The 27456-nt window shown below is 39.5% G+C and overlaps 1 protein-coding gene across 1 annotated transcript; it reads left to right on the top strand.

The window, feature by feature from the left end:
* The first annotated feature begins 1575 nt into the window (after window positions 1–1575).
* On the top strand, window positions 1576–26189 carry Nipal1 (NIPA like domain containing 1). The gene is made up of 6 exons (XM_070012344.1): window positions 1576–1703; window positions 11580–11846; window positions 14892–14948; window positions 18369–18459; window positions 20733–20893; window positions 21692–26189. Exons 1-6 carry the CDS (start codon window positions 1658–1660, stop codon window positions 22318–22320), a joined length of 1251 nt encoding a protein of 416 aa, XP_069868445.1. The 5' UTR covers window positions 1576–1657; the 3' UTR covers window positions 22321–26189.
* Window positions 26190–27456: the final 1267 nt, after the last annotated feature.

Here is a 27456-nt window from a genome sequence, read left to right as displayed (position 1 = left end):
TGGAATTCAGTTTTGTAACTTCATCCTAAAGGTATATTTTTAAAATATTTATTTAATATCTAATCGCAAATGGGCTAAAGAGCATAGACTCTTAAGCCAGATTTCCTTGCTTCGCATGTCAACTCCACTCAAGCAAGAGATGTATCCACAAACACAACTGCTTACTCTCTGTATTCAGTCTCCTCAGATATAAACTTGTATAACTACAGTATCTACCTTGAAAGACTTCACATGGATTTAAAAAGCAAATGTTTATAAAGTGCTTAGAATAGTGCCTGGCATATATTAAATGCTAAGAGTTTGTTCAATAAACAAGTAATAAATGCCTTGAGCTACATGAATGATCCTCACCAATCTTTGATAAAGATAAAAGTTCAAGTCTGATACCCAAAGAAAACATTTATATAGACATTTTCAGGTTTCTTATTCCACCATCAGCCTCTCCCTCCCTTTCCATTTTCACCTGCTCTCATTCTGGTACCATTCCTTCTCCACAAGTCATCCCATACTAATTAGCTTTTAACTCTTCTCTCATCAACCTAAGAACAAGAAAAGCAAGACAGACCTCTACAATGAAACTCTTAAGTAATAAAAGGAATGGCTGCTCTATGGCTACCTAGAGCAAAGGCAAGACAAGCAGATAAGAGTATTTATTTTCCTAGGCTAAAGTGTGGAGCACAAAGGCAACACACACACACACACACACACACACACACACACACACACACACACACACACACACAACTATTCTCTCTGGTGAGGGTTTTTACCAAGGACTGTGTTCATTTCCTGTTGCATAAATGCCTGCCGTCAAGACTTGATTAGGTCCTTTAGCCTACTCCTTGTCTCTGATGCTCATCTTTAAACCGGATCTCAATAAGCTTTGCTGTAGGATTTAATGAGTTAGTGCATAGGAAGCACCTACATAATACTGATGGCATAGCAAGGTTATCATAAACATTCGCAGCTATTATTTGGAGTTGGTCTTTCCAGTTTGAGCATTGCCTTTCCCTGAAGAGGTCACTCCAGGTGGGTGGAGGAGGGGAGAGTTAGCTGAGGGATGGAAACCCCTGCGGGGGAGACGCTGGAGCCGTGGATGAACAGCGGGAACACTAATAATAATAGCACAGAGGACAGTTTGTTTGAAAGTTCCCAGAATAAATCTTGGCACTGGGAATCAGCGCGGAACACTAACAGTGATTTCTGCACGAAGCAGCAGGTTCGATTCGATTGTTAATCGAAGGCTTCCCAAACAAGCCAACAGAGCCAGCCGAGGGACCGTACCAGATTACCCCTGGAGTGGCTTCCTCGGCCTCCACACGCCGACTGACGCCGTTGACCTGTGAGGTCAGCGTGCTTCTGGGTCCTATCTACCTTTCTCTGATCCTTCCTACCGCCACCCAACTGGCAGGTGCCAGACGCCCCAGCAAAGCCGACCACACCGAGACACCGGGTACCCACCCCAAGGCCGCGGGGGCGTGGCTGGCGCGGGTGCCCCACCCAGCCATCCCCATTGGCTGAGAGTGCCGAGGAGGCGGGGTCTGCGCGCGCGAGTCCTGGACTCCAAGGCTCAGCCCGCACTTTGGTCCATGGGGAGACGAGAGTGGGTGAGGAGCGCGTGCCGGAGCTGGGAAAGCCCGGTGACCCCGACCCCGACATGGGGCGACAGGTGAGGCTGCCGCCGGGAGCGCCCTGCCGCGAAGGTGAGTGTGGAGGACTCTGGCTTCGGGCTGGGGAAGGACCAGGTGGGCGTTCCGGGGGAGGGGCAGCGAGGACGCGCGGGCCGGATGTGCGGCGTGCGCGCCGTGGTTTATTCAGACGCCTCGCCGGCCCACGGATGTTTACCGCTGCCCGAGACCCTCGGAAAGGCCGGCGGGACTCGGCCCGAGCGGGGGGCGGCGCCGGGGTGCGATGGGACGCTCGGATGCTCGGCCGCGCGCGCGCCTGTGTCGCCGGAGAACTTTTCCTCTGACTCAGACTCGTTTCCACAGTCCGCGGCTGACGTCACCTGGGGCGGGGGCGGAGGGCGTGTCGGGGTGGGGGACGGGGGTGCCGGGGTCCCGCGGGGCGGGGGGCGGGCCGGGGACCCCGCGGGACGGGGGCGGGGGGCGGGCCGGGGACCCCGCGGGACGGGGGCGGGGGGCGGGCCGGGGACCCCGCGGGACGGGGGCGGGGGGCGGGCCGGGGACCCCGCGGGACGGGGGCGGGGGTCGGGCCGGGGACCCCGCGGGGCGGGGGCGGGGGATAGTGCTGGGGACCCCGCGGGGCGGGGGCGGGGGGGGGCCGGGATCCCGCGGGGCAGAGGGTAGGGGGCGTACAGGGACCCCACGCCCAGGCAGGGTGCGGGGTCCGCAGGGGTCGGACCGACGCCGGCTCCCGGCTTTTTTTGGAATGGAGCGTCTCTAACCCTGGGGCCTGGCTCCGGAACCCGGCCCCACGCCCCGCGCCGTCACTCCTGGGCGGTTTAAGATGGGAACCTTTCCCCGCAGAGGAACTGGAAACCGAGCTTGTTCCTGGTCAGGCTCTCGGTGCTCGCTCCGTGCTCGCTGGGCTAGGTTTTATGGTCCTCACCTGAGCCCTGTAAAGTCTCTGGGCGCGGCCTCTTGTCCTTCCCCAGGTGTTGCCCAAACCCCACCAGCTTTCTTGTTTCCCATGCTAGGAGCCGGTTTGGGGACCCAGGGGGTGGGAGTGGGGTAGGTTACTGGGGCTTGAACTCAGGGCCTGGTGTTCTCACTTGGCTTTACCTGCTCAGGGATTGCGCTCTACCGCTTGAGCCATACTTCCGCTTCCAGAGTTTTGGTAGTTAATTGGAAAGAAGAATCTCACAGAATTTCCAGCCTGGGCTGGCTTCGAACCTTAGGGCTCACAGCCTCCTGAATCGCTAGGACTGCAATTTCCTAATTTACCTGTTTACATAAAGAGGAGCCTGGCAGAGAGCAGCATACTGAAAACGATGCCTTTGCAAAGTTACTAGCAACTTCCTCAGTTTCCTCTCCGCTCTTCCAATTTTTTTCTATGCTGAGGAAAGTTTTTTTAAAAATGAAATGAAAAGCAGTGAATTCTGCCTATAGGATAAGGGAAACACACACTTGGAAGAGAGACGGCCTGGATAATTAGTAACTATTCCCAAATTGAAATTGGGTTGGCATCTGAGCCTAGAATTATTTCCTAGATAGTCAGTTTGTGTGCCATTCGTAAAGAAGCCAGGTTGTTACTAATATACCCTACTCTTGTTTGCTTAAGGCTCTTAAGGAGGGTGTGTGAACTGTACCCACTTGCTTGACTTCCGGGAGTTTTCCTGCTGTCCTCATGCATTTAGCTCCAACAAGAAGATCAGTTCTTACACCAGTTATTAACTGTGGTAACAGTGTAGAAAGCTGGCAGAAAAGACTAGAGAAATTGGAATCCATATTTTCAGGGATGGGAAGAGAGGAAGCTTTGCTTCAATTTTCTCAGATCTAACCTTCTTTGTCTATAAAACAGGAAAGATTCCTACTGAGGGTGTAGCTGTAGGTGTAGATGGGATCATGTATGAAATTTCAAAGGATAGCATGGAATAATCTTTCAATTTTCCACTTATTCATTGTTTGAAATAACAAGCAATAGTTCTCATGAACCAGGCCCTAACGTAGGTACTAGCTGACAGGGATTTACAAGAAGGTGCCCCTGGCCTGCATCTATAGAGAGAAAATTCTGCTCTCATTTGGCTTGCTTCCCAGATGGCAGATCATATGCAAGGAGCAGATGAGTGAAAGAAAGAAAGAAAGAAAGAAAGAAAGAAAGAAAGAAAGAAAGAAAGAAAGAAAGAAAGAAGGAAAGAAAGAAAGAAAGAAAGAAAGAAAGAAAGAAAGAAAGAAAGAAAAGGTAACTGCAGTGTGCTAAGAGTGACACATAATGTATTCAGGATGTTGGGGTGTTTAAAGTGAAAGCCCTCTGGAGGAAGTGGTAACTGTAGCTGAGACCAAAATGAGGAGGAGGCAACCATGAGATGTGAGAATAAAGTCAGGCTTTAAAAGATCTTCTTTTCCCAATATAGGACAAAAGTCAAATTTAGATTTGTATGAAGGGTGTTTTTTTAATTTAGATTTTCATTATTGTGCATGTTCTCCAGAATGCAAATTTTACAATGGAGAAATATGACCCCCCTGAAAAATAGAATGTAAGAAATAAAACTATCATCTGTGAAGCTCTATCTGCATCAAGATTTTTTGCCAGGGACTGTAGAGGATTATGAAGAAACCAAAGGACAGAAAGAATGGGATTCAAAGAGGACAAACATGTATCTTAATATATCTCTCAACCTCAACCTGGGTTGAGGTTGGGGGAAGTAGGTTGGAAATATTGTGGAATCCAGGGGTTTTGAAAGTTAGCTTTGGTGGAGCAGGCCACTTGTCCTGGCTACAGGCAACCTGTGGAGAAAAATGTTCCAGAATCCTTAGTATTGATTCAATGGTCTTCTTGGTCAGCTGATACTTGCTTTTAAGAGAAGGAAATTAATGAGAACTGGTTGTGTGTCTTGTGTATTGATTAAGATATGTCCCATACACGTGTAAATAATCTTCAACTTTCAAAACTTTCAAAACAGGTTCATATAAGCATCAGTTTATCCTCATACATAATTCTTTGAATTTTATTAGACAGTTCTCCATTTAACAGATAAAGAAAGTGAGGTCCAGATGACTAAATATGTTTTCATAATTAGCAATCAACATAATCATGATTTGAGCCTGTATTTCTCCTTGCAATGGACTGAATGGTTGTATCCTTTCAAAATTCATATGCTGAAGCTAGATCATGAGGCTACAGACCTAATGAATGAGATTCCTGATTGAGTATCCCATATCCAAAATGCTTAGGAATGGTATTTCAGATTTTCTTTTTAAATGTGGGAATATTTCCATATACATTAATGAGATAATCGTAAAGATGGGTCCCAAATTCAATAAGAAATTCATTTATGTTTCTTTTTTAGTATAAACTATATTTTTATTAGCATATATTAATTGTACAAAAAGTTTCATGGTATTCCCATACATGTACATAATTCAATCAAATTCATTTTCCCAAGCCCCTCCCCTTTTCTATTTCCTTTGCCCTCTCTTTTCCCTTATTTTCCTTTTTTTTTTTTGGTCTAGATTCCACATATGATAGAAAGCATGCTATACTTGCCTTTACGCGACTGGCTTGATTCACTTAACATGATCTCCAACTCCATTTATTTTCCTGAATATGGTAAAATTCATTCTTCTTTATGGATGAATAAAACTCTATTGTGTGTGTGTTTGTAATCATATTCTATTCATTTATTGATATGGCCCAAAACTGGTTCTATAATTTGACGATTGTGAATAGTGTGCTACCATTCACAATATTGCTATCTTTATAGTAGTAAGTTGACTTTGTCTTTGGGAGGTATGTACCCAGAAGTGCTATGTTTGGATCTGTGGAAGTACCATTATTTTTTTTAGAAACTTCCACACTGATATCCATAATGGCTGGATTAATTTACACTCTCACTAGTAATGAATAAAGGGTTCCATCCCTAACCATCAATATCCTTACTTCTGCATCCTGGTCATCAGTTGTTGTTGTTTGTTTTCTTAATGATAGCCATTCTGATTGGGATGAGATAGAACCTCAGTGTACTTTTGATTTTCATCTCCTTGATGCAAGAGAGGTTAAACTTTTTTTCATGTACTTATTAGCCATTTGTACTTCCTCATTTGAATATTTTAGATAAACTTTATACAACTTGTCTGAAGGTAATTTTATACAATATTTTAAGTAATTTTTTACATAAAACAAATGTTTTTTGTGTGGAATTTTTACATCACTGTTCAAAAAGTTTCATATTTTATAGCATTTAAATTTGGGGATGAAGGATATTCAGACTTACAGTGTTTTTGTTAGAAAAAGGCCAGACTGCAAGCTACATGTCTTCCTATAGTGTAGAGATTAAGGAAAAAGAAAGCTGTCACCAAGAACTGAGATCTGTTGATACCCTAATCTTGGATTTCCAGAAATCACTGATGTTTAAATCACCAACCTGACGGCATGTTGCTATAGCAGCCAGAACTAAGGTAGTGCCCATATGAATTCTATAGTCTCTTTGATGAAATGTTTTTTACATTTTAAGAATTCTAAGATGTTACTCTTAAAAAACACCTTAGATTCGACCAAATGAACATACTTTTTATTATTGAGACGTATTTTTCTATTTAAATATAACTTCTTGTCTGATGCAACACAAAAAGATTTTGTCTAGACCTCTATAAGAAAACTAAAAGCACAAATTCCTTTTCCAGCTTGCAAAGATTTCGTAAGTACTAAAATTAAAAAGTATTTAAAGTTGGACCCCAGTGGCTTATGCCTGTAACCCTAGCTACTCATGAGACTGAGATCTGAGGATCATGGTTCAAAGCCAGGTACAGCAGGAAAGTCTGAGACTCTTGTCTCTAATTAACTACCAAAAAGTGGGAAGTAGAACTGTGGCCCACAAATTAGTGTGCTAGCCTTGAACAAGAAAACATAGTGCCCAGAATGAATTCAAACCACAGGACTGGCATGCACACACACACGTGTGATCTCACACACACAAGCGCTTAAAAGGAATAAAAACTCTCCACTAAAAGTTATTCAAAAGCCAATAATATTGTTGTCTAATATTTGATGTGAACTATATACCTCTATATCAATACAAGATTATTTTATTCCTTAAATCCCTTTCCTGGTTCTTTATATTTTAAACTTGATCATTGTTTTCTTCACACTTCAAGAGAATTTTGTCTTTAACAATTCAGAGACCTTTGTAACATGCAGATTGTAAAGTGTGAAAACAGCAGTAGTTCATGGAGGAAACCTAGAGCAATCCTCCTTGAGAACTTGATTCTACATTGACTCGGAGGAAATTCTGTTTAGAGATAGAAGTTACTTTTTTGAAATCATTATCTTTTTAGTTCTGTTTTGAACTTTTTTGGAGTGCTAGGTACAAACCCAGGGACTTGGATGTATTGGGCAAGTATTATACCACTGAGTTCCATTCTCATACTTCAATTTGTGTGTGTGTGTGTCTTGAGGCTTGAACTAAGGGCCTGGGCACTGTCTCTGAGCTAGTACTCTACCACTTGAGCCATAGCTCCATTTCTGGCTTTTTGGTGGTTAATTGAGATAACAGTCTCATGGATTTTCCTGCCTAAGCTGGTTTGGAACTGTGATCCTCAGATTTCAGCCTTCTCACTAGCTAGGATTACATGTGTGAGCCACTGTCACCTTTTCAGCTTTTCAGTTATTTTTATCAATAGAAATAATGGACATTCCTCCTAGACATTTCAGAGTTGATGTGTAGCTATGTCTACTGTGATCGATTTTTTTTTCCAAATTTTCCTTATTTTCAACCTGATTCTGCTCTAAATTGATGTAAATGATTTCTCCTTCCTTGATTTCTTCCCCTTGATTCTGGTTGGCTTGTCCACTCAAAAACTGCCAGCTCTGTATAGAGGCCTAATCCCTTGCCTTGCATTACTCATGTGTATAGATAGATACTGATTTGAACCACAGCAAATGCTATTGTTATAGGATCAAAAATTTTCAAATATGGTGATAAATATAACATGAGAACATTAATAGTATTGTTTGTAAAAGCAGAAACAAATGACCTAAATGAGCCCCAACTATAATAGAAAAATTAGTTACAGGATAGTTCTACAGTGGAATTCTATAGACCAGGAAGAAAATAATCTTTTTCCCACATGTGTCAGCACTGATAAACTTCAAGGGCAAGCAAGTCACCAAAGAACACATTCCATGATTATACTTTTATGAGTTGCAAAAATAAGGTATTATTGAAAGTTGTAATCATGGAGAGGAAATTGATTTTTAAGGCAAAGGATTTTTTCCCAATAGGTTTTGAAGTTTCATTCCCATTTTAAATGTTATTTTATTTTTAAAACAGTATACATCAAGAATGCAAGGAGAGCCTGTGTGTTGGTGTCTCATGCCTATAATTCTAGCTACTCAGGAGGCTGAGATCTGAAGATTGAAGTTTGAAGGCAGCCCAGATAAATTCCCAAGACTTGTATCCCTAACCAGAAAAAAATATCTGGAAGTAGAGGTGTGGCTCAAGTGATAGAGCACCAGCCTTGAGCAAAAACAAAAGTGAGAGCAGAAGACCCTGAGTTCAAGCCCTAGTACCAGCAACAAAAGGAGAAAGAGGAGAAGGAGGAGAAAGAGAAAGAGGAGGAGGAGGAGGTGGAAGAGGAGGTGGTGGAGGAGGTGGAGAAGGTGGAGGAGGTGGAGGTGGTGGTGGTGGTTTCATTGTGATAATGCATTTCAGTGTGCTTATAACAAAGGGTTATTAAAGAGAAAATCAGTATACTTGTTACCTCCAATGGGTAATATTTCTTGTATTGGGTAGTTGATACATTGGTGTATATTTATTTTTCTTTATAACTGGCATATTTTCTACCTATTCATTACTCAGTATTAAGAAAAATAACATCAGGGGAGGCTGGGAAGGGATGTGAAGGGTAAACAAAGGAGGAAGAAATGTACTCATTATCTTGCCCATGTAATTGTAACCCCTCTGTACAGTATGTTCACAAAAAATAAAAATAAAAATTTTAAAAAAAGGGAGCAAAAAAAGAAAAATAACATCAAAGGAGTTATACAAGCTCTGTAGTGGCAAAATATGAATTGGCATAGTCACTTTAGAAGGATATCAAAATAAATAAGGAAATAATAGACCCTTTCTTTCTATGTTGAATAAAGTCTAGATGGAAGGTCCTGCATAATGTCTCTGCTCACTTGGATCTTGAGAAACCAACTGTGATTCAAGATAGCTTTGATTCCTCTCAGCCACTCTGAAGTCTCTGCCCACACACTCTGCTCAGTCTTGCTCCCTTGTGCCTCTGTGTACTCCACACCCACTAACCCAACAGTCCAGTCCCTCCCTCCCTCCTTCCGTCATATCTGCTGTCAGCTTGTTCCCTAACATGCACCCAAATCATAAAGTAATTTAGGTTCTAAGGTCGGTAACCAGACAATTTTATTAGTTTTTTCTGCCACAAAACTCTCAGTACTCTACTACTACACAATGAGAACTTGGAAAATGCTACAAAGATTATTTGCTCTCCCTTATCACCCTCTTCCCCACCCCACCCCCTAAAATGCAGGAAACTTTTTGCTATGTCAACAGCTTAGAAGGAATATTGTTCCACTGGAATGAGAGCCACCCACTCCTGATTTCAGAGATGAAGTTTTGGAATGGTTATGTTAACTACATAGTAAGTGACATGAATGCACCCAAGTCACTGGAAAGTCCAGTCAAAAGTTTCCTCTGGAATGAAAATAATCAGAATTCTTACCAAAATGTACATATTCACTTCCTATTTCCTGTGGGTTTTTTGGTTTTGTATTTGTTCTTGGTCTTGTTTCTTCAAGTTTTGGACCTTCTTGTTGTTCTTATTGTTGTTCATTTGGCTGGGCTTAGTTTTTTTGAGACACAGCCTCAAGCTGTCGAGACCAAGGATGGCCTTCAATTTGCTGTCCTCTGGCATTCATCTCCCAGGTGCTAGGATTGTAGGTATGCACTCTCAGCCACATCCAGCTTATTTCTGGGGTTCAGATGAGATATTACCAAGGGCTCTCATGCATGAAAACATACAGGTGTTCTTACTAAAACAATCTACCTGAATATTCCTTAATGTTATAAAATATTGTTCAAGTAGTATCATTCTCCCTGGAATGTTTAGAAGTTTTGACCCAGAATTTATGCTGTATGTCTGAAATAATGTTGGTTCACTTACAAATTATAAATGAAACAATAGTCATCAAAACTTTGAATTTAATTATTTTTACTATATTCTAGACCTAAACTTGATTGCTCCTAATCTTGTATGTGGTAAAGTTAGATGACTTCACAATGCTTTATGGAAATTCATAGAGTCACTGTTTTTGCTAAGACCTTATTTGGTCAAACTACTTTTTATTAGGTTCACATGCTTTCTCCAAATATTTGTTTTGTAAAATTAGTGTTTCATTGAATTGAATTGAATTCCAAATTGGTATTAGCAACTTTCCTTTGCTTTTTTTGTTTAGAATAATTCATATCAAGATAATTTAATTTTGTAGAAGGAAAACAAAAGAGTAGAATTTTTAGTCACAACGTCACCTTGTTTGAGCTGGTCAAGTGGCAAGCAGATTATAAAAAAAAAATCATGTATTATCTAGCATAAAATGTTTTCATGTGTACTTTAGCATTTAGCCATGAAGCCCAAATACTGGGATTCCAATTCACTACTTCAGTGATTTTACATGCTTATTTGAATCTTAATGATGATTAATTCCATTTTCTATTAAATTATATTATTTCATTTTGGAAAAATTTGATTAATGGACTTGAAAAATCATTTTTTGTTGGGAAAAATGGCATGGAAAATTAAACCCACTTTAAACATGTCTTCTGAAATGTACTATATAATCTACACCTAACCCAGTGAGTTAGCTTAATTCCTGTAATGTGGTCATTTGTAGGCCAATGAGGTTATTGTGACCTTTTCTACACTGACACATCACATACTCTGCTTTCTGAGCCTCAGGCTGATAATGTGAGGGAGTGAAGTGGATGTGAGGAACTGTGATGAACTACACAAGCCTTGTCTGCACAATTACAGCTGATGCCAATGGCTCACACCTTAATCCTAGCTACTCACAAGGCTGCTATCTGAAGATCATGGTTCCAAGCTAGCCAGGGCAAGAAAGCTCATAAGACTCTTATTACCAATTAACTACAAAAAAAAAAAAAAAAAAAGATGAAAGGGCGTTGTGGTAGACACTAGCCTTGAGCAAAAAAGCACAGGTATAGCACCCAGGACTGAGCTTAATCCACAGGACATGCATAAGAAAGAAATAAGAGAGAGGCATGGGGGGTAGGAGGAGAGAGAGAGAGAGAGGGGAAGGGAGGAAGGAAAGAAGGGAGAAAGAAAGGGAAGAAGGGAGGGCAGGAGGGAGGGAGGGAAGGAAGAAAGGAAGACTACCCTAAGTTCTGGCAGGTTGCTATTCTGTGAAGACACAAGGTTTGCCAGATCTTCTCAATTATAAGACAATCCCAGACTTCCGTGTGAATTCTCTCATTTTCACATGATTTTAACTCCAGTGGCTCATGCCTGTAACTCTAGCTACTCAGGAGGTTGAGATCTGAGGATCTCAATTTGAAGCCAGTCCAGGCAGAAAAGACTCATCTCCAATTAACTAGTAGAAAGCCAGAAGTGGAGGTGTGGCTCAAGTGGTAGAGGGCTAACTGAGTGAAATAGCCAAGTGAGAGTACAAAGCCCTGAGTGCAACCCCAGTACTGTTAGATACACACGTGTGCTGCACACACACACACACACACACACACACACACACACACACACAAAATGTAAAAAGTAAAAGTATACAAAAACTAAAGAATTAAAATCAGTTTTAAGGACATGTATAAGCCACACTGAAAAGGTCTGTAGGCCTCTCTGCTTGCAGTGAAAATGAGGCCAGGATTGACAAAGCCTCTTGTATTCTTGACATTTCCTCTTTCCTTTTTCTAGGCTATGTGCTGTCTCTGCTTTGTCCAAACTCCTCCCAAGCTTGGTGCGAGATCACAAATGTGTCACAGCTGCTGGCTTCTCCTGTCCTCTACACAAACCTGAATTCCAGCATAACCAACTTGAACATTTCAGCCAATGGAGAAAGCAGATACAGCCTCTTTGTGGGCTTGATACTGGCTATAAGCGCCAGTATTTTCATTGGCTCCAGCTTCATATTGAAAAAGAAGGGCCTTTTGCAACTCGCCAACAAGGGTGTTACTAGAGCGGGTAAGAAACACATGAAATGAACTTATTCAAGTTCCTGGCTGCAAGATGAGCTTCCTGTGAGACCATCACTATGTTATAGTCATGATCAGTATCTCTCCATCTTCACCATTACGTCCTTGACTAAGCTATAGTCTCTGACCTGGCATGAAATGGCTCCGGTACCTCTCTGGCTTCCTCTTGTGCTACCATCCCAGTCACCTCCTTTTCTCTTAAGTTCTTTCCTACCTTGAGGTCTTTTCTCTTTGCTGGAACTCTTTTCCCTGCCTTTCATTCAGCTGAGACAGCATTCTGATTTATACTTAAATTTTACCAACCTAGAAAGGCTTTCCATAACCATCCTGTCTGGGCAGTTCTCTTCCTGTATCTCTCTGCTACTCTCTATCATCACACTAATGATTTCCTGCCTTATTTATAGAATAATCTGTATTGTATGTGTATGGTTTTTCTCTTGTGAGCAGGTTGACTTGTTTATTGATAGTGGGTATACAAGAACAGCACACAGCGGTAGCAGCAGCATGGGGCACAAGATAAATATTTGTTGAATCAATGACTAGAGAGTAATAGAATTGCACCATGATTTATAGTAACATTTAAGATGCTAAATAAGCCCTGTTTAATTGTCTTTCATTAACCACGAATTCTCTATTCATTTTCATCATCATTTTCATCATACGAAGTACATATATTTTTCTTAGATCCATATGTAAAGAAAAATGACTAAAAATTATACAAACAAGCTTCTGGAAAATACTATTGAGAGATTTGCACCACCCTAGAATATACCGTATCACTCTATCCATTCAAACAATTTAGTACTGGCACTAAAAGTAGATAAAGTAATAAGAAATTATTAAAAACTTACAAGTGGACCCAAAAACATGTAGAATTATAGATGAGCTTTTAAATATATAATCCATCATATGCAATTTTCAATTAAAAGTATTAAGACAATTGGAAAAAATAGATTTTATACCATTCAGCAAAATAAACTACAGAAATTTGAGGGTTATACTTTAAACGAAATAAGCTTTTCAAAAATCTGACAGAACACCTTTCTAAGCATAAAGTTAAAGAAAAAATCTTTTTGGAGATGCATATTCCTGTGAAATGCCTTGGTGTAAACTAAATGTAAAATGGTATATTGAGGGACAATTAGGAAATATGTAATCGAAGTTAGTCATAATATATAAAGTGCAGCAAACTTAAAAAATTAGCATGCAAACAGAAAACTGTTAAAGTAGATAAACAAGAGACATGATTCCAGGCTCATGCCTATAATCCTAGCTACTCAGGAGGCTGAGACTGGAGGATTGCAGTTCGAAGCCAGCTTAGGCTTCCATCTCCAATGAACCAGCGAGATGCCAGACTGAAGACACAATACAAGTAGCAGACCACCAAGAGTGAATAAGAAAGCCAAGTGAATATAAGTTCAAAGCCTAATACTAGTATTAAAAAAAGAAGAAATGCACAAACGCATAACTGCAAATGATAACGAAAGAACAAAAATGTGGATAGCCAGTAAACAAACAGAAGTAAATATTATTTCACTTATACCCCCTCAAAACTATTAACTATACAATAGTATTGTATTCCAATATTGCAATGTGACTCCAATTTAGTCATTTGCAAATTTTGCAAAACAAATTTTAAATAAACATAGCTACCTACTTTGTAAAAGAAGCTTTATAACTTATATAAACAAGATGGTTTAGGTTAAAGAATCTAGAACAAGTTTGGACATTTCACTATATTAAAAATAAAAGAAACTTCCATCTTCTACACCTGAGAACAACTCTTTTCTATCAAAGTGTGCAGCTTAAAAATTCTTGCTTTGGAGCTGGGTGGTGGCGGCTTACACCTGTAATCCTAGCTACTCAGGAGGCTGAGATCTGAGGATCGCAGTTCAAAGCCAGCCCAGGCAGGAAAGTCTGTGAGACTCTTATCTCCGATAAACCACCAGAAAACCAGAAGTGGCGCTGTGGCTCAAGTGGTAGAGGGCTTGCCTAGAGCTGAAGAGCTCTGGGACAGTGCCCAGGCCCAGAGTTCAGGTCCAGACTGACCAAAAAAACCCAAAAACCTGCTTTGGCCTGTTGGCTTGGCTCTTGTCGGGGAAAAAAGGAACAGCTTTGGAATAAGAAAGGATTTTTGAAATGTAAGGTTTTGTCTTAAATGGGTTTCTTTTCAAGATGGAATTATGACATAGCCCAGACTGTTAAAAAAAATAGCAGAGGATATGGGTATATTTTGAGATTACTTGTACCCATTCAAATGAGCCAATCACAAGAAGATTATAACCTGAGCTCAACCAATCTGAGCAGAGGGGCAGGGCCTCTGCATTAGGGATCAGTAGGGGAGCAGCCTGCCTGATCTATGTGCTTGCTTGCCAGAGTTTCGGCTGATGGCACACCATATTCTCCAAAAGTAAATTTTGCCTTGCTGAGACAATTCTTTATTTTTGTATCTATCATTGTGACTCCTGTGTTCTTAGAGAACCTACTCATAACATACAGCACACATAACACAAGGATTTCAGGTCACAGATTGAGATGGTAGGAGAAGTGACCGAATGACTAGAAAAGCTTTCGTTCTTTTCAGTAGACAGCACATTTCACTTGACTAATCCAAACTCTCAGAAAAATTCTTGGTTCAACTGGCATCTTCTCTTAGAAGTCTGCTAAGTGCTAGTGTATTTTCTAAGGTATGGTTTTCTGTTTTTAATTTGAACCATGGCTAAGATGAAATGTTGAGTTGATAATATTCAATGTCCACACATCTGACTGATTTGAATGCAATGAACCTGATGACTAAAGGAGATTGCTTACAAATGAAGAAGAAGGAGGAGGAAGAGGAAGAAAGAAGAAACCTAATAGGATGCCTTAAAAGATCTCTGAAAATGACCAAGTAAATAAATTCAAAGACTAGATTTACCAACTTGATCTTATACTTGATCTCTGCCTTTTCAAACCATGATTTAATCCCTCTCCTAGATGTCAATTCTTTTTCCCTTCTGTGATTTAGAATTTAATTTTTTTGGTGTTTTTCCAGGACAAGGTGGACATTCTTACCTCAAGGAATGGCTTTGGTGGGCCGGACTACTGTCCAGTAAGTTTACTACTAGAATCATGCTCATTTATAAAGTGTTAAGTGTATTACATAGATTTTTTTTCCATTGGTCATTTTGTTTCTAGCAAAAGAAAAATCAAAGCTTGACTTGAAACTAGTGAACATGATAGGAAAGTATATTAGGAAAACCTGGTATGAGAATAACAATGATTTTTACCCTGGCACAAGTTTTTAGTGAAGTGTAAAGGACTTGGAACAAAAGTCCCTTCTGAAACCCAATCTACAAGTAGTCCCTATCCGAAGGTGACAGGGGGATTTACTAGCTTGGATAAGTTAATGATCTGTTTTAGAACTATCTTGTGGATCCACCTTAGGCTGGAATGAAGCCTATTTTTAATCCTTAGGTAGAATACTGAAAAAAAAAATCCTGTGGCATTTCATGGCTTTGGTGGACCACATAGACAGGTAGGATGTTTAATTACAATGTTTTCCATGAGAAAAAAATGTATCTTCTTCCATTTTCAGTTTCCTCTACATTTCTTCTTAGTTCATGGCTAGCTGCTTTTAATCACCTCACCTGTAATAATTACATCCATAGGTTATTTTTCATTCGTGTGTATGTGGGTACTCCCTACACTGCTGTTCTTTCAATATTGTTCTGGAATTCAAAGGGAAAAGTTGATATTTGCAACATTGTATTTTATCACTAACTTATTCTGTATTCCATTGCAAAAGTATTGAAGGAAAAAAATAAGATTATTGGCAACTGTGAATATAGAACAATTAACCCTTTTGAAATGGTTTGGGGGAGGGTGATAGGAGAGAGATTGATTTGAATATATTGTAAATGTGTAATGTAACCATGAGACCATGAAATAATTTTCTTAAAAACTGAGGGAAGCTGGGCATTGGTGGCTCTAAACCTGTAATCTAACTACTCAGGAGGCTGAGGATCACAGTTCAAAGCCAGCCTGGGCAGGAAAGTCTTATCTCCAAGTAACCACCAGAAAACTGGATGTGGTGCTATGGCTCCAAGTAGTAGAGTGCTAGCCTTGAGTGGAAAAAAACTCAGGGACAGTGTTCAAACCCCACAGGCAACAAAAAATATAAATTAAAAACTGAGAGAAATATTTTCCTTCTGTATCTTCACAGCTCATACTTTGAGTCTGTGACTATCCTAGACACATGATTCCTGAAGGATGGGTATATTTGCCATATCAGGACTAAACATGGCTAAATGAAAAGATTTTCTGGCTGTGGACTGTAGAAAAAATGAGGAGAAGATGAAGGCTGGCCCTGCTCTCCCTCTCCAAAGGCTCACTTTGCAAAATCTCTCTTAAAGTGCTCCTAAGAGCTATCGACACCCTTCCTAAATGTTCCTGTGATGTCCACGGAAAGGCAGTTTATCTGCTTCCTTCCCTCCTCTAAGCCTTCTTAAATCCCAAGCATGACACCCTCAAAGATAGAGCGTCACACATTGTAGGTTTTTACCACAGATCACTTCCTTCTGTAGTCCAAGTCTTAAAACCTCCCTGTGTTTTCCAAAAGGAAGTCATGTGTTTCAGTATTTGCAAGATCCTGTGGAAGGAAGAAACTAACCTTTTCCTGATAAGTAAAAGGTGGGATTTAAATGAACAATGAGTAAAAATAATTTAAATCTGTGTAGGCCTTTCAGGTTGGTTTTATTTGATTTTATTGTTTTGGTTTTGGTGTGTGTGTGTGTACACACGTGTACGTGTACATGTGCCAATCCTGGGGCCTTACATCTCAGCCTTCAGAGTAGCTACAATTATAGGTGTGAATGGCTGGCCACTACTTTTCAGTTTTCAATGGACTATTCCCATTATAAAGTTGAAAGGACTCTCCTTAAGGTTCCAGAAAGACATCCGAGTGATGTCTTGCACCATCAGAATGAAAATATAAGGAGAATATTTTATGCCTAATCTTTTTCTTGAAATCAGATCCTGTGCTCTCACTTAGCTGTTTTGCCCAAGGCTGGCACTGGAGCCATAGCTCCATGTTCAGCTTTTGGATGATTTAATCGGAAATAAGTGTTTCTCCGACACATCTCTTTGGGCTGACCTCTAGCCAGGATGCTCAGACCTCAGCTTCCCGAATAGATAAGATTACAGGTATGAACCCATTGGTGCCCAGTTGCCATTTTATTCTTGGCATGTGAAAAAGCTCATACCAGTCTTGGAGAAAAGCGTACTCTTAGCTGTTTCATCTGGTGCCAAACATATGGCACTTTAGTCATGAAGTTAGTGTTTTCTTGAAACTCTGCCTACAAAGATTAAACAATACAAACAACATAAGTTATGCAAAGGAAGCTTAATATTGTGAGTGAACTTCCATGGTTCTTTTTATTTTTTTTTTAATTTAATTTTATTGTCAAGGTGAAGTACAGATATATACTCATTACATACATAATGAGTACATTTCTTGTCAAACATTGCTATCCCCTCCCTCCCCCAACTGCCCTCCCCCCACAAGTTGTAAAGTTCATTGTCAACATATTGTTTTGTGAGTGTCATTGTTGCATTGGTTTGCTCTTTGTCCTTTGTCTTATCCATGGTTCTTTTTATGAGAGCAGTCTCCTAATTGTTCTGTACATTTAGATTTTTTACGATATTATACTAATGCAGAATATTCCTGTAGATAGAGGAGGAAGGGTAGCAAAGTAGCCCCAGAAAAGAAAAAAGAGAAAGCATGTTAATGCTCTTTTATCTCTCCACAATAAAGATTTGCTGGGCATAATGGGGTAGCATAAAATACTGCATTCTTCGGGCCAGTGTCCTGTTGGGATCTGAGAGAATAATTTGGTTCCTATTCAAGATCCCAGCTCCTGGAGAGTTATTTTTTTCCTTCCCTCTAGAAATTATTTGTATCATACCCTGGAACTCTAGAGTTCCACAGATAAGAAAAGATAACATTTAAGAATACTTCCTTGGAACTTGATCTTCATTGCTGAGATTCTGTTACCTGCTTGTAGATTACCTGTAGTTCAGAGATGCTTGATTACTTGGACCTGAATTTCTTACTATTCTTCCACCCCGAGATCTCTTCCAAGTCTTCTAATTTTTCACATTGCTCTGTTGTGGTGGTTATTGTTGGTGGTGGTAATAGTTGTGTTAATTTGTACTCCAAAGCTAGCTCTGCTAGCTCTCATCAGATATGTTTTCAGTATGAAAGTAATTAAAATCTTCATTGAAAGTCATTTAAAATGTGTATTGCTCAGTCACCATTAGTTGGGTTTATACCACCAGATACTTACATCTTATCTTCATCCTTTAATACCAATCTTATCCAACCTTCCATAAGAAAAAAAACTAGCTAAATCATTTTAGCTATTTATTTGTGTCTTCAAGATAAAAATCCATTGCTTTGCAAGAGTCATTTGTTTTTCTCTTCCGGGAAATAAATCCATCCTCTACAAGAATGTTTCTGCTTGCTTTGTAGTGGGAGCAGGAGAGGCTGCAAACTTTGCAGCTTATGCATTTGCCCCTGCCACCTTGGTCACCCCTCTGGGGGCCCTGAGTGTTCTCATAAGGTAAGTAAACAACAGGAGCTTGGCTTCTGTGGATATTTTAATACTGTAGTACACTTCAGCCATAGAAATGTACACTAAATATATATATCTCATAACAAAAATCTTCTCCTATGGGGCTCTCAATGCACACAAGACCCAAAATAATATGTGGGATCCCTGAGAATCTTTGGATAGGTTTCTGGACAGGTTGCTGAAACCTAACTTCTTGATTAATAAAATGAGGTTAAAAAGTTTATTTCTTAGACTGAAAGTATGTCCGTGACAGACCTATCATGCGCAAAACCCTGGGTTTGATATGACACCACCAAGAAAAGAAAAAAGAGAAGGGAAGGGAAGGGAGGAAGGAGGGAGGGAAGGAAGGGAAGTGGGAAGGAGGGAAAGGAGGAATGGGCACTAGTGGATCATACTTGCAATCCCAGCTACTCAAGAATCTGCAAAGCGAAAGTCCGTAAGACTCTTACCTCAAATTAATTAGCAAAAGCCAAAAGTAGAGATGTGGCTCATGTGGTAGAGCATCAGCCAGCCTTCAGCAACAAGCTAAGGCATAGCATCCAGGCTGAGTTCAAGCCCCAGTAACAGGAAAGGAAAGGAAAGGAGAGGGGAAGGGAGAGGAGGGGAGGGGAGGGGAGGGGGAAAAAGAGAAAGAGAAGGGGAAGAAGGAAGGAAGGAGGGAGGGAAGGAAAGAGGGAGGGAGGAAGGGAAGGAAGGAAGGGAGGGAGGGAAGGGAAGGAAGGAAAGAAGGGAAGGAAAGAAAAAAGAGACAGGTCATAAAAGTTAATTGAGAAGACTGCAAAAGTAATAATAGAAATAGGAAATCAATTATCAAATTATTATTTAGAAAAAACTGGCAGAATGAATTTAGGCTTCCTGATAACAAAGTAATTGTATGTTACCTTTGTGATAAGTCAGTGAAGCCTAGAAGACTTTTGCTTCCATTTTTGTTTTTTACACCTGTCAAAGTCCTTTTAATTATTTCTGTTGTTAAGAGTTGTTAATGACTGTAGTTATCAGAAGATTTCAAAAAGCACAGTGCTTGTATTAAATTTCAACTCTCATTACCATTCTCACATTGTCTGCAAGATTCTTGTGTTTGGAGACCCTATCATTTCTTTTATCTTCAAAATAGGAACAAATTTTTTTCTTGTTGTATATGATGTGGATATGTTTGTCTGTAATATGATCGCTATGAATGTGTTTGGTAACTGTTGAGCTTAGCTACCATTTTGCTGTCCTTTCTGCTTCCATGCATTAATCCGTATTTAGGACAGAGTTTATGATTGTACCTACCTACCTACCTTCTTTATAGAATTATTGTGAGAATTAAGTGAGTTAATACAGAGAAAGCTTACAATTCTTAAAATACCAGTGAAGTGAAGGCAGTTTGTCACTGCGGCTACAGTCTCTTCAGTGGCCACAGGAGGGCAGCTCTAGGGAAGTCTTGGGGGAGAAATGGACATCATTAATTGGAATTGCAGGGCATCCGAAGAAGGGGAACATGAACTAATGCCACAAGTGGAAAATTCCACACCTGACTTCGTATGAAAGGTTGAATTAGCCTCAGGTACACCAAAACTACTGTATCAAATTACCCTCAGGCTACTCATGTAAAGATTATACAAAATGTAACTTTTACGTTTGAAGTTGAGTGTCCTCTCCAAGAGATCTTCTTATATAGATGCAAATATTCAAAAATCTGGGCAAGGGCTGGGAAGGTGGCTTAGTGGTAGAGTGCTTGCCTTGCCCTGGATTCGATTCCTCAGCACCACATAAGCAGAAAAAGCCAGAAGTGGTGGTGTGGCTCAAGTGGTAGAGCGCTAGCCTTGAGCTGAAGAGCTGAGGGACAGTGCCCAGGCTCAGAGTTCAGGCCCCACAACTGACCAAAAAAAAAATCTGGGGGGGAAATTCTTCAATCCGAACCTCTTCTGGACCCAATTATTTCTCTTAAGGGATTCTCACTCTTTATCGTGCTAGGAAGATATAAAGGCTCTTTTATTTTGCTTGACTTTGCAAGCAAGAGAAGATGGAGTAAATGAAAATGAATTGCATAAGAGCACCCAGAAAGCACAGGAGATAACAGGATGATAGATCTTCAGATAGAACAGCAATGAACCAGAGTTGGTTGGCCACTTCTAAGCCTAAAGCTAACTGCTTTTTCAGTGTCATGTAGCATATTCAGGTCAGCTCATTGGGATGCACCCCAGCTGACTTCTCAGCTGCCACGGAATTAAAAGGCAATTAAGCCCTGGTGATTTAATTTTCTTCTTTCCCAACAGTGCAATATTGTCTTCCTATTTTTTAAATGAGCACTTGAACATTCATGGCAAAATTGGCTGCATATTATGTATACTGGGGTCAACTGTGATGGTTATTCATGCCCCACAAGAAGAGGAAGTCACTTCTTTGCATGAAATGGAAATAAAGTTGAGAGACCCAGGTCTGTGATTTAGTCTAAAGAAATACTGAGCTTCTGCTCTTCTTTCTCACCTCATCAAATAATATCTTTGTTTTATTTGTTGTTGCTTTAAGACTTACTATGTAGTCCAAACTAACCTTGGACTTGCAATCTTCCTCCTCAGCCTTCTCATCACTGGGAACACAGATATATATTACCACAGCTGGCATCAAATATTTTTTGTTGTTGTTGTGGTCAATCCTGGGGCTAGACATTGTCCCTGAGCTCTTCTTGCTCAAGGCTAGTAGCACCACTTCCTGTTTTCTGGTGGTTAATTGGAGATAAGAGTGTCACAGACTTTCCTGCCAGGACTGGCGTTAAACTGTGATCATCCTATTTTGGCTCCTGAGTAGCTAGGATTATAGGCATGAGCTACCAGCACCTGATATTTAATGATGATTTAATGGTATCTTACAAGGATTATGAGACAATAAGTTTGCTTATTATTATAAGTCTTCTGAAAAAGTGACAGTTTTTTTGTGTTTACTCTTCTCCCACCAAACAATGGGAGTTAAAAATAGAACTAGTCAATGCCAGACTTACAGTCAAATTCAAATTCTTGTTACTTGCTCTCTAAATAGTTATTGACAAGATTTAAATCAGATGTTTATGAATATTCTCTATATGATAATAATTACACAACAGGATGTTGCTGTTTTTACCTTAATATTACTTCTGTCTCTAAAATAGCTAGCTTTTAAATTCATGACTAACAAGATTTTAGAAAACTGTTGTCCTGTTAGCATTTTCTCAATTCTAATTCTGTTCTCTTCCTAATAGGATTTATTTCCTTTGCTGTGATCATAACCTTGATCTCTTTGGTGCTGATTTTGATTGTGGCTCCCAAGAAAGGACAGACCAATATACTGGTCTACATTTCAATCTGTTCTTTGATTGGAGCATTTTCAGTTTCTTCTGTCAAGGGTCTGGGAATCGCCATTAAGGAACTGCTAGAATGGAAGCCAGTTTACAAGAATCCCATGGTCTTCGTTTTGCTGGCAGTGCTTGTGCTTTCAGTAACTACACAGATTAACTATCTCAACAAAGCACTGGACACTTTTAACACATCTCTTGTGACTCCCATTTATTATGTGTTCTTCACATCCACGGTAGTGACTTGCTCCGCCATCTTGTTCCAGGAATGGTATGGCATGAAAACTGGAGATATTATCGGGACTTTGAGTGGGTTCCTCACTATTATCAATGGCATCTTCCTTCTCCATGCATTTAAAAATACTGACATTACGTGGAATGAGCTGACATCCACTGCCAAGAAAGACATTGTTTCTCCAAATGGCAATGAGAATAATTATGTTTTACTAGAGAACATAGACTGTCCAACCACAGGATATGATGATGACATTACCTTGTTTAGCAGGACAGATGATCAAAGTCCGTATAAATCCTGATAATTGGAGAGAAGAAAGACTTACTCTTGGAAGGACTACTGGGAAAGCTACTGTTTATAACATGTCTATAAATACTTCACATGTGAGGCTGAAGAAAGAAGGTTTTGTTTGACCCTTAACTTTGAAACTCAAGTTTTGATATTCCTCCAAAAGACTTCTGCAGCTTTTCATTTCTCCAATGTTTGAAGCATTCCTTAAATAGAAAAGCATTCAACAGTTGTATATGTTTCAGAATAATCTTTTCTTCTAGCCACAAATGACCTGGCTCTGCCTGTGATCTCATTTCTTTGTTTGCTTTTTTTTTAGATTGGTGGTAACTCAATAGATCAAGTTAGCTGTGTTCTGGTAGGCAGAGTGTCAGTCACTATCATCTAGTAAGTCATAATGTCCCAAGAGGTGAGAAGATACTCGTGCTTTGTCCTCTCTTTTACAACTTCATTCTTCTTAAACTAGATAATGGGTAGGTGAATTGTAAGAAAAACACAGGACTGCTTTGGGAAACCTATTCATAGTGGTCATAAATGCCCAAGATATATCCACTGATAATGATTTTACGAATGTAATTTATTTATATATCAGAGGCCTTTATCACTAATTAAAGAGAGGAGAATGGAAGAAGGAGAAAAATATTTTACACCACAGGTAAAGAAAGCACTTTTTTCCTTGTCCTCCAAATCCAAACTCTCACAAATTACTGTGTCCGCATATTCCTTTAAACATAGGCCTGGGTGATGTAAAACGAGAAGGACCATCTGCAGAACTCAGTTCTGAGTTACTCTCATTCACTTTGCTCCTTCCTTTTATTTTTATCCCAGAGGTGATTTCTGACATAGAGCTATTTCATCAGAAAACCACCATATCATATTAGGAAGCTAAAGTACTTCAGCATTTCTCAGGTGTTTTATTCCTAATGAGTGAGTTTTCTAAGACTGTGTGGAAGCAACTACAAAAAAAATAACCTGAATAAATCTCTTTTGAAAATTTGATATTTCCTCATTCTTAGTAAGGAAATTATAATCAGGTACTGACTTAAAAATAGGTAAGTAGCAGTTTGCTTTTTCAGTTCAATTCATCCCAGTCATATTTTCCATACAACTTACTGATGAGTGTCTCTAGCCAGTGAACTTTCTGGGGAAACAAAATGTTGAGACCTCCAAGGCTACAACAGGAAATACCTTTTGCTCAAAAAATGTTTATCCTTTCTGTCTCATTCTAGATGATGGCAGGAATTGCACTTTAGGTGGTTTACTATGTCTGAGCAGATTCCCTCCCACTTACTTATGTTGTGGAAGAGAAATTAGCTGTCTTATATTTAAACTTACTTTTCAAAATAAAAATTCTAACAAAACGTATTTTGTTAAAAACGGTATTCTTAAATTAAAAATTTTTAAGGAAAACTTTAGGTGGACTCAATTATGTTCTGCTTTAACATCAAATATTATTATTATTTTTTTAGAGGGGGTCTGTTGTTGTTTTGTGCCTGTCCTGGGGCTTGAACTCAGGGCCTTGGCATTGTCCCTTAGCTTGTTTGCTTAAAGCTAGTGTTCCACCATGTGATCTACTTCTGGCTTTGTGGTGGTTAATTGGAGATGAGGGTTTTTGTTTTATCTCTATTTGTTTTCTGTTTTGTTTTTGTTTGGGAACCAGCTTAAGCCTACCCAGAGTAATAATATAAACTGTTACTTAGTAAACTGAACTTTAGCATTTCTAATTCTATTGAACCACAAATGATAGTCACAACGGATGGTAATCTGACATGAAGTGACCATCTTAGAGTTTTCAGCAGAGTTTAGTGCTGAGCATAGTTCAGTGCACTGTTTTTGAAGACTGATAACCCATGATGGTTGCATGGGTTGATACCTTAGGTGAAATACACCTTCCCTAGCCAATTGCTGATTATTTGTCTATCAGATCTATAAGCAACAAACTCTAGTTTGTAGGAAAAATGTCTTCTGGAAAGAGTGTGTTCTAAAATTGTAAAACTTATTTTAACATTTTTCTTTTTAGTTTTAACAATCCCATTGGTTCTCCCAGAACACCTCCTTGGTGAAGAAATTAATGACATTTTCCTTGACATCTAACCTGAAGCAGTATGGGTTCTCTAGTGAATTTAGGCTTCAGACATTTATTAATGGTCATCTGTTATTTGACACCTGAAATGTCATGTTATGCCCTTGATGCTTTAGGTCATAGGTTTCTAGAACACAAGAATCAATGTGTTTGGGGTTGGAAAATTAGTTGGTGTTGATAGGAGGAAGACTGAGAAAAACTTAATGTTGTGAAACAGTGAACTATTTGGAAAGATCTGTGTAAAAACTGCTGTAAGCCTGGGCATTAAAAATGTCAAAATGTTATTGGAAATCTAATGTCAAAAATGAATTTTTCCCAAGTCCGAAGATACTGTCTAAGGAAGAGTGTAATGCTGGACTCATGTATTTACATTATGGTAGTCTGAGCTGGTGATCTCATACATATTTGCATTTTAACATACATACTTTATTGGTCATCTCACACATAGCTTAGGATTTATTTTGTGAATATATATAGATACATGCAGCACTGAGGCCACTAGCTGTGCTAGCACAGAACAAATTGAAATTTTCTCTGAATTCTGTAGTGATACGGTTTTTTTATTTATAATTTTGCTCTCTGTGTGTGTGTGTGTGTGTGTGTGTGTGTGTGTGTGTGTGTGTGTGTGTGTGTGTGTTTGTGTGTGCGCGCGCTCGCGCATGCGCGTGTGTAGGGGGAGGATAGCACAGGGGGTTTAATCTCAGGGCCTTGCACTTGCTAGGATGGTGCTATACTGCTTAGTTAGGACTCCAACCCTGTTTTTTGTTGATTATTTTTAGGATAGGGTCTTGCTCTCTGTGGGAGCACAAGCTTAAGCTAAGCTCTGCCTTCTTTTAGGCTTCCTAATGTCTCTGGGATCACAGGCTCGTGCCATCACAGGGCCTGGACACTGTCTCTCAGCTCTTCAGCTCAAGGCTAGCACTTTACCACTTGAGCCACAGCACCACTTCCAGCTTTTGCTGCTTATGTGGTGCTGAAAATCGAACCCATTCCCCTCAGTAGAGAGGGAAGTCTCATGGAATTTTTAATCCTCTCAATCTCAGCCTCCCACGTAGTAGAGGATGATTCAGGTGCGTGCCACTGTGCTCAGCTATGAGTTGAAAAAGAATCTCTCAAACTTTTCTGCCTGGGCTGGCCACAACCATGACCCTCATATTCTCGCCTCTAAAGTCCAGCCAAGTTTATTTTTAATTCAAGATACAGTATGTTCATAAAGCCCTTTAGATTTAGAAATGTGAAATTAAATTAACATTTACTTTCAAAACTGTTGGGTCCAATCCATGGGAAGCCCCTGGCATCATACCTTATAGATAATGAGTACTTAATTATTGGTCTTATTATTTAAGACATATGGATACTGAGTACCATTTTGTATAAATCCCTCATCTTTTCTATTTTATTCCACGAGCTAAATACTAACTTTAAACAATGCTAATGAATGTGAATTCTATCATTATGCTATCTTGACATCAATAAAAAATTATTGCACAAAAAAAATCTTTCTCAATAAGACAACAAAACTGAACTATAAATACTATTTTTTCTTAATAAAATCAACAAAACTGAACTATAAATACTATTTTCACCTTTCCAAAACTTTGTAAACAATAATTTGTATAAATATGTTAAATGTTCTCAAATATTTTGAATAAACTATGTTCATAAAGAATTTATATTTTTTAAATGTTTATAAACACTTCATTTTAGAAAGTTTACAGTTTTTAAATGCTTCTGTATATTTTTCATTTGCAATAAAATATGGTTTATTATGTTCTTTGAAGTTTAGTTTATAGCTGGTAAATATAGTGGCAAAAATTATCTTTCTGTTTTGAGATTTTAAAAAAGTTCTGAGTTGTTTGTTTTTTAAAAAATAAATCCTCACTGGTTAACTTTTCACTTCAAACTGAATTTTGTTCCTAGAAGCCTCTCCCCTATCTTCAACAGAACAACAGACTTGACACCTGAACAAAAGAAATTGTCTCCAGTAATTTTACTGAACAAGACAGAGGCCTAAGTTTATATAATGAAATCTCCATTTAATAATTCTTTTTAAAAATTCACAATTAGATGCTCCCTGCTTACAGTAACATTGGATTGGCTAAAAAGTAGCCATATCTTTCTACATAAAGCAGGACTAAAAAGTTTACTTTTGTGGAGTTTTGTTATTTTGTATCAGTCCTGGGGCTTGAACTCAGGACCTGAGCATTGTCCTTGAAGGTTTTTGCTAAAAACTAGTGCTCTACCAATTGAGCCACAGCTCTCCTTCTGTCCTTTCAGTAGTTAATAGGAGATAAGAGCCTCACAAACTTCCCTGCCCTGGCTGGCTTGGAACTGCAATCCTTAGATCTCAGCCTTCTGAGAAGCTAGGATTACAAGCTTTAGCTTCAAGTGCACAGCCTACTTTCCTTCTTATATTTCTTACCCAAATCATATACATAAGGGACCTAACCAGGAAATCAAAAGAAGTTATTACAAGGAGGTTCATTCTGCAAGTCATCAGGATGGTTGAGGGAGCTGGTTCTAGAACCCTTATGAGTGGCCAAATCATTTATACAAAATGACAGAATTTGCATAGAACCTGTATATGTCCTCCAATGCACTTCTGTAAACTCCTATGTATTTCAAAGCCTCGCTAGATGATCTGTAATACCAACTACAGTGTACATGTTGTTTTCCCTTTTCTGGATGGAACTCTGAACAGCTTACTCCTTCAGCTGTTTCTACTTTATGGAAATGAATTGTTGGGGGTGCAAAAGACAACTTTCTTACCACTATCCCATACCCTTTATGTCCCCCATTTTATAAAAGGAAGCAAATATGTTTGTAATTCACCGACTTGACTTAGCATCCGAATAAGGTTCAATATTTAAGCTTCTGAACACCTCAACGTCTCTGTCCACAGAATGGAGAACATGTGAGGAGGCCTGGTGAGGCCTGCTACACACTCAACAGTACCTCCACAGCACAGTCACAGCAAACTACAGTCATCTGCAGCCGTCTGTGGCTGTGTAGAACAAGCATGCCAACACCTGGGATATGGCTTAAAGGAAGCCATTAAGAGGTATG

The sequence above is a fragment of the Dipodomys merriami genome, unplaced genomic scaffold (genome assembly GCF_024711535.1).
Source record: "Dipodomys merriami isolate MVZ:Mamm:240054 unplaced genomic scaffold, mDipMer1.0.p SCAF_9, whole genome shotgun sequence".
NCBI lineage: Eukaryota > Metazoa > Chordata > Mammalia > Rodentia > Heteromyidae > Dipodomys > Dipodomys merriami.
Note: the sequence above shows the minus strand (reverse complement) of the source record. Positions and strands in the feature narration are given on the sequence as shown.